Genomic DNA, 8,088 nt, shown 5'->3' with positions numbered 1-8,088 from the left:
CATCTGGGTGCCCGCAGCCTCGCCCGTGCCCGCCACGGTCCGTGGGGCGCCGCGCATCCTGACCCCGAATTCCCCGTTCTGCCCTCCATTCTGTATCCGGGCCCCCGCCCCCCTCCCGAGACCCAGGGGTGCCCCGCCGCCCAGCGTCCCCACCGGGGCTGGGGGCCATATTTTTAGCCGATGGTGAGGTGTCCTCCTATCTTTAGCTGCGGCCGCGAGTGTCCTGAAACGGATCCGTGCTGGGCTGGGCTGCGCCCGGGTAGGAGCGGGGAGGGGTGGGCGCCGGAACCCGAGCCGGAGCTAAGGAGCCGGACCCGTGGGAGGAGCGGGGGCCCGCACGCCCGAGCTCTGGCCCTGCGCCAAGCGGACACTAGGACATCGCCCAGGCCGGAAAGCACGGGGGCGGTTCCTCCCAGAGCTTAGAGACTAGGGCAGGGTCCCCCCCAGTCACCTCCTTTTTCCCCGATTGTGGGGCCAGAAACGCCGAAGCAAAAAGATCTCGCAGGCAATCCCCGTCTGGTACTTGAACGCTCAGCTCCTTGGGGAGCTCCTGCCTGGAGCCCGCGGGGAGGGGCGTTGGAGACCCCGGTGCGCTCTCGGAATCCTCCGGGACACGGGGCGATCAAGGGAGCACGCGCGCCACCTGGCGGCCGCGGAGCCGAGCGCCTCTCCAGAGGCACGGGGACCCCGGGAGACCCCGCGGCCGGCTAGAGGGACTCTGCATCCGCGAGTTCTAGGAGGGCGGGGGGAGGCGGATTCCTGGGGCCAGCAGCCGTTCGTTTTTGATATTGTTCAAAGCACTGGCCCCGAAGAACCGAAGTGCTTGAGGAAGGAAGGTCTTGTAGATATTTGCTGAATGAATGATAGAACCTACAGTAACCCGCTGAGCCCCGCTATTGTACACTGGTGCTCTCACTTGCAATATTGCAGTGGGATCTCTAGTAGCCCTCTAGTGGTGGCTTCATTGTCAGCCCATTTTATAGATGGGAAAGGTGAGACCCAGAGAGGAGAGGCGTCTTCCTGAAGGTTACAGAGGAAGTCCCAGGTGGAGCCGGATTTAAGGACAGTCTCCTGATTTGGGGGGGAGGGGGGTGTGAGGTGGCCTAATATTCCTCATGATTGGAGGATCCCTGCCTGCTGGAAGTCATTTTATCGTTGGGAGGTCCAGGGCTCCTGTCCAGGGCAATCACAGAGAGCTAGGATGCTCCTATGTGCTCCCCAACTGCTGCAGGGAGCTCCCCTCCCAGCCCCCATAGCCCTGTCCTGATGGAGAGCTCATTCTCATATCTCTAGACACATGAAAGTTGGGCAGAGGGGGGCAGCCAAAGGTCAGAATGTAGATGGAGGAGGTCTGGGGACCCACTGTTCCCAGCCTAGCTGTTTCTCTCCCGCTCTCCAACCATATTATGGAGGTAGGTGTGGCCCACTGCATGTAAGCCACAGGGACCAGGCTGGGTACCCACTCTTCCACTTCCTAACTGGATGACCTCGCCAATGTTACTTAACATCTCTGAGGTTCAGCTTCGACTTCTGTAACGGGCCGTAATGACCCCACCATGCTGTGGCTAGAAGTATTAAAATGGGAAACTGTGCGTGACAGGCTGGATCCTAGGGTCTTGCGGTTGCCAAATCTGAATTCTTCCGGTGTGAGGGTTGTAATTCCCAGCTCTCCCCTGGGCTGCTGATGCTGGCCTCACCCTCGATTCTCCCCACATCTGGAATTGGGTGTGTACATCTGGCTATGAGTGAGACAGCTGTCAGGGACGCCCAGTTTGTTGTGGAAACACTCAGGCTGTCTTGGCACTGCCGTGTGATGGAGTTGGGGGTGTGGGGAGGACCTGGCCCAGGCTCTGGGCACATCCCACCAGTCAGCCCCACGCTCCATGAGTGAAAAGGAAGACAAGCCCCACCAGGACTTCTCTCCTGATGAGCGACAATTGCATGTTTGTCAGCATGGCCCCCAGGCCTGGCATGGTTGACACAGGATGAATGCGTGATGGGATTCCAAGACCTCGGGGTGCCCATGCGTCCCCACCCTCCCCCCAGCTCCTTGCAAGCTGAGCTGGATTTCTACCATGGGAAAGTTATTCGTTTGTTTCCTGTTAAGCTCCAGGTGCTCTGGGAGGGGCAAGATGTCCGGCCTCTGTGGCTCAGTGCGACTGACCCGGGTGTCCGGTCCTGGGGTGGGGCTTCCTGAGCAAGGGCCTCAGCTGATGGTGGGGGTGCAGTTGGACTCTGCTTCTCCTGCATCCTCCTTCCTCCTTCCTGCTCCCTCCTCCCAACCCCCTCACCCCCACCCTCACCCTGTCCAGAATGAAAACTGAGGCAAAGAACTGGCAAGAGCCACCTTTGGTGAGCCCTGGCTGGGGCTGGGGAGGGGTGTACAGGAGGGTGGGCTCATCTGGCTTGAATTCCCACCCTGCCCTTACTCACTGGGTGACCTTGGACAAGTTTCTCTCTTTGCCTTTTATGCTGAGTCTACATCTGGGCTCGTGTGTACCGGACCAATCAGGTCCCACATGCATGCCCCACCCTCAAGCAGAGGGAGTGCTGGCTTCATTTCTTTTGTGTGTTAAATCAGTATGACACCCCTTCATAGCTATTTATTTTTCTACATTAAAAATAGCTGAATTTTTTTCTGACTACATAAATATTATGTACATATAAATAATACATTGCTTATTAGTAAGAATTTGAATTCATAGAGGTCTGAACAAGAAAGGAAACGTCAACCTGAAATTCTACCACTTTGAGATAACGATTGTTAACATCTGGATGACCATCTTTTCATATTTATATATATTACACACATTGATCATGTCAGCCATGGGACCAAAATATTACAGGTTATTTTTATTGATGACTCCTTTCCTCCCATATCAGTGACCCCACACCCCATCCCTGCTGTGTACCCTAGTCAAGGTAGCCCATATGGCAACCTAGGGCTGGCCTTCTAGATTTTTCTCTGTTTTTTTTGTTGTTGTTGTTTTTTGTTTTGAGGCAGAGTCTCACTGTCACCCAGGCTGGAGTGCAGTGGCGCGATCTTGGTGCACTGCAACCTCTGCCTCCTGGATTCAACCAATTATTCTGCCTCAGCCTCCTGAGTAGCTGGGATTACAGACGTGTGCCACCACATCTGGCTAATTTTCGTATTTTTAGTAGACACGGGGTCTCCCTATGTGGGCCAGGCTAGTCTCGAACTCCTGATCTCAGATGATCCGCCCGCCTCGGCCTCCCAAAGTGCTGGTACTACTGCCACTGCACCCAGCATCTTTTGTGTATATATATAGGATAGAATTCTACACAGACCTGTACACATGCAGGTGCATTACATGCATATGTATCAGAGCGGGGAGGCAGGTAGTCAATTCTTTCAATAAACGGATCGTTTATATCATGTTTTTGCATTTTGCTTCTCTCTCCCTGCAATGCCCTGTGGGAATCCTCCAAAAGTTTTCACCTTTAGGTTCACCTCAGGTTCAATTTTGAATTTTGCCACCTCTGATTTTTCTTTTTCTTTTTCTTTTCTTTCTTTTCTTTTTTTTTTTTTGACGGAGTCTTGCTCTGTAGCCCAGGCTGGAGTGCAGTGGTGTGATCTCAGCTGACTGCAACCTCTGTTTCCTGGGTTCAAGAGATTCTCCTGTCTCAACCTCGCAAGTAGCTGGGACCACAGGCGTGCGCCACCACACCCAGCTAATTTTTTGTATTTTTAGTGGAGACGGGATTTCACCATGTTAGCCAGGACGGTCTCGATCTCCTGACCCCGTGATCTGCCCACCTCGGCCTCCCAAAGTGCTGGGATTACAGGCATGAGCCACCACGCCCAACCCCAACACCTCTGATTTTTAAATGGGGTTGATAATAGGGTGGTTGTGTTGATTAATTGAGATGTGTCTGCAAAGAGCACAGAAGAATGCCAGGTACAGAGCAGAGCCCCCCTCACCTAAAAAATATACGTATTCCCCACTCCACCTTCTCTTTAGGTGCCAGGGTAGGGAGGAGGGCCAGAAACTATCCTAGACTCAGCCCCTGCCCATAAGGAGCTCCTAATAGGGAGAGGAGAAAACGCGACCCCCGCCTCCAGGTGGGATATGATTGGGTCAAATGGGAAGTGCCAGCCACCCAACAGCCTTGGCCAAATGCCTGCTGTGCTCCAGGTCCCTGCCAGGCCTGGGCGGGAGAGACAGTGGTCACAAAGCTCTCTGTCTTTGGTCAAGTAGGGAGTCAAGGCCATTTGTGAGGCACCCCACAATCTGGCACTTACATTTTGGGGCACACGTGATATGCAATGGAGGTGGGGGGTATGGCATGAGTACCTGGATAAGGGTGATGAGATCTACCTTGCCGGGGACCCAGGGCAAGAGACTAGAGCAGGACTTTCTGTGTGACTTTGGACCTGTCATTCAGGTTCCACCTCAGTTTCCCACCTGTAAGGGGAGGGGCTTGGCCCTGGTGGTGAGTCTCTAAGATGCAGTGGGTCTTAGAGTGAAGACGTGCTTCTCCCAGCACAACTCCCTGCAAGGGGAGTGCCCCATCCCCTCAGGCTCCCATGGCTACCACAAGAGGCCCAGAAACAAGACAGATGTTTCTGGCCAGGCATGGTGGCTCACACCTGTGATCCCAGCACTTTGGGAGGCCGAGATGGGCAGATCATTTGAGGTTAGGAGTTCAAGACCAGCCTGGCCAACATGGTGAAACTCCGTCTCTACTAAAAAAAAAAAAAATGCGGCCGGGCGCGGTGGCTCAAGCCTGTAATCCTAGCACTTTGGGAGGCCGAGGCGGGCGGATCACGAGGTCAGGAGATCGAGACCATCATGGCTAACACGGTGAAACCCCGTCTCTACTAAAAATACAAAAACTAGCCGGGCGAGGTGGCGGGCGCCTGTAGTCCCAGCTACTCGGAGGCTGAGGCAGGAGAATGGCGTAAACCTGGGAGGCGGAGCTTGCAGTGAGCTGAGATCCGGCCACTGCACTCCAGTCCGGGCGACAGAGCGAGACTCTGCCTCAAAAAAAAAAAAATAAAAATAAAAAAAATAAAAAAATAAAAAAGATGTTTGCGTCTGACTTTGGTCCTGCTGTCTCTGACAGGTGTGCACCCTTTGTGTTTCAGCTCCTCAGCCCTGGACCGGGGACGAGTAACCCTCGGTGACAAGACCAAAGTGCACTGCTGCCCACACAGCTCCTACCTTTCTGGCTTCAATTCTTCAGAACAGTTTGCCATCCTTTGGGGAGAACGTGATTTTTGTTATCTCAGCCCTCTGACTTCATTGATCTCTAATCTTTTTTAATTCCTTGGGCCAACTTTGGTCGTGCCCCACCCTGTAGCCAGGAGCCCTTTGGTGAGCTTTGGGCACCTGCAAACCACCTCTTGGAACGGGTGCTTCCTCTGGCTGAGCGTTTGAGAGGAGGCGTGGTCTCAGCAGGCAGCCTGTAGCTTCACAGCCAGGCCTGGCGGTGAGGTCACCATGTCCACCAAGGTGCCCATCTATCTGAAGCGTGGCAGTCGCAAGGGCAAGAAGGAGAAGCTTCGGGACCTGCTGTCCTCGGACATGATCAGCCCGCCGCTGGGGGACTTCCGCCACACCATTCATATTGGCAGTGGTGGCGGCAGCGACATGTTTGGTGACATCTCCTTCCTGCAGGGCAAGTTCCACCTCCTGCCGGGGACCGTGGTGGAGGGGCCTGAGGAGGATGGCACCTTCGACCTCCCCTTCCAGTTTACCCGCACCGCAACTGTGTGTGGGCGGGAGCTCCCAGACGGCCCATCACCTCTGCTTAAGAATGCCATCTCCCTCCCAGTTATCGGTGGACCCCAGGCTCTCACCCTGCCCACAGCCCAGGCTCCACCCAAGCCCCCTCGCCTGCACCTGGAGACCCCTCAGCCTTCCCCACAGGAGGGAGGGAGTGTGGACATCTGGAGGATTCCAGAGACTGGCTCCCCCCACAGTGGATTGACCCCGGAGTCAGGGGCTGAGGAGCCCTTCCTGTCCCATGCCAGCTCCCTACTGTCCCTGCACGTGGACCTGGGGCCCTCCATCCTGGACGATGTCCTGCAGATCATGGATCAGGACCTGGACAGCATGCAGATCCCCACATAGGACCCGAGGCTGACTAGGCTGGGGGCCCAGGTGGGGCCCAGCCAGGAGGTGGGGTATGGACATGGCCCTGGCGGTGGAGTCAGGGTCCCAAGATCCCACCTGTGTCGTCGCTGGCCAGTGATTCTCCTTCTGAGCCATGTTTCCCCCCTCCCTCCCTCTCCACGTGGCAGGGCAGGCCCCATCGCTTTCCTCTAGTAACCACATGGACACGTCCTGAAGTCAGCCCAGGGCGCCCTGAGTGTCTTGGGGCGCCTGGACCCCACCACAATACTCCTTCTTCCCTCAGGTCCCTGGGTGAAGGCTTCGCTGAAACCGATCCCCATTTTCACCTCCCTTCTGCCTCAGCCCCGTTGGATGCCCTGACTGGGGGCAGGGGAAGAGACAGGGCACAGCTGGCCACAGGGCTCAGCCACTGGGCAAGCTGTTCCGGGCCTTTGACTTTGCATCCTGGACAGGGAGTGTCCTGTCAGGGACCAGATGCGTCCTGCCTCATCCCTGGCTCCATCCCTTCCCCATGTGACTGGGGATTCTGGTTGCAATAAAACACACTGCTGCTGGTGGCTGAGCTCCCTGTCCCCTTGCCCCAGGTTTCCTCATGGAGGTAGGCAGTCTCCCAGAGTTGAGGGCTCGCCTCTGGAGACCCCAGCCCCAGAGGGCTTTGTGGAGGACAGGACTTGCCCTCAGGAAGGTCATACCTGACGCTGAGCCTGTTGTGAGAATGCAACAGGAGCAAACCAAGTGTTGCTGTGGATATTCCAACATTGATTCAGATGTTTGGCAAGAGGTGGCTGAGCACTTGGGTAGGCTCAGCACTGTGCCAAGCCTGGGGCCAATCCCTGCCCAGTCAGCTGAGGTCTGGTGGGGGACACCCAAGAATAAAAGAATAACCACAAAGTGTGCAAGGGACCAACAGCTTCTCCAGCTTTAGAGCATCGAGGGAGCATGCGGGAGGGATGCTTGGAGCTGGGAGGGTCTCACGGTGTTGCTTCAAGATTCATCCCATCCACGGGTGTTTATTGAGCATCTCCAGTACACAAGGCATGGCTCCGGGTGCTGGGGATACAAGGCAGATGCCATCCCTGCTCTCTGGGAGTTTAAATTCTAGTTGGAAGGGGGATATTAAATTGGTAAACAAATAAGAGATGATTTCCAGCAGTGGTAAAAACTTCGAAGAAAATAACGTGATCAGGAATGCCTAGCAGGGAGGGCAGGGGGTGTCAGGGCTCATTAATGTGATCAGATGTGATTCTGAGCCAAACCAGAGCTACCAGCCAGATAACTCATATGTAAGCACAGGCACTGAGGAACCAGAGTGAAGACAGAGCCGCCACCACACAGCAAAAGAGTGTGGACCTCCGAGTTGCACTTAGCCTGAGACCCAGTTTCCCCATCTCTAAAATGGAGCAGGCTAGGCACGGTGGCTCACACCTGTAACCCCAGCACTTTGGGAGGCCAAGGTGGGCAGATCATGAAGTCAGGAGATCGAGACCATCCTGGCCAACATGGTGAAACCCTGTCTCTAGTAAAAATACAAAAATTAGCTGGGCGTGGTGGCACGTGCCTGTGATCCCAGCTACTAGGGAGGCTGAGGCAGGAGAATCACTTGAACCTGGGAGGCGGAGGTTGCGGCGAGCCAACATTGCACCACTGTACTCCAGCCTGGCGACCGAGTGAGACTCCATCTCAAAAAGAAAAAAAAAAATTAAATGGAGCCACTGATAGCTACCTCACAGGGTTACTGAGAAAATTAGGGATAACATTTACTACTAGCCACAGGGAAGTTTTGTTTTTGTTTTTGTTTTGTTTTGGTTTGGTTTGTTTTGAGACAGAGTCTCACTCTGTTGCCCAGGCTAGAGTGCAATGGCACAATCTCGGCTAACTGCAACCTCTGCCTCCCGGGTTCAAGCTACTCTCCTGCCTCAGCCTCCCAAGTAACTGGGATTACAGGTGCACGCCACCACGCCTGGCTAAATTTTTTGTTTGTTTGTTT

General features: G+C 55.0%; 1 protein-coding gene across 2 annotated transcripts; it reads left to right on the top strand.

Moving 5' to 3' along the window:
• The first annotated feature begins 1,928 nt into the window (after positions 1 to 1,928).
• Positions 1,929 to 6,995, top strand: CDC42EP2 (CDC42 effector protein (Rho GTPase binding) 2). 2 transcript variants are annotated; one of them, XM_011942518.1, is made up of 2 exons: positions 1,929 to 2,127; positions 5,111 to 6,995. In XM_011942518.1, exon 2 carries the CDS (start codon positions 5,466 to 5,468, stop codon positions 6,096 to 6,098), a length of 633 nt encoding a protein of 210 aa, XP_011797908.1. In that variant the 5' UTR covers positions 1,929 to 2,127; positions 5,111 to 5,465; the 3' UTR covers positions 6,099 to 6,995. The 2 variants fall into 2 exon arrangements, with proteins under 2 accessions (XP_011797908.1, XP_011797907.1); XM_011942517.1 differs by having other exon boundaries at positions 2,105 to 2,352.
• Positions 6,996 to 8,088: the final 1,093 nt, after the last annotated feature.

This window comes from Colobus angolensis, unplaced genomic scaffold, assembly GCF_000951035.1.
Source record: "Colobus angolensis palliatus isolate OR3802 unplaced genomic scaffold, Cang.pa_1.0 Scaffold21, whole genome shotgun sequence".
Taxonomy (NCBI): domain Eukaryota; kingdom Metazoa; phylum Chordata; class Mammalia; order Primates; family Cercopithecidae; genus Colobus; species Colobus angolensis.
This window is presented reverse-complemented; position numbering and strand designations above follow the sequence as displayed.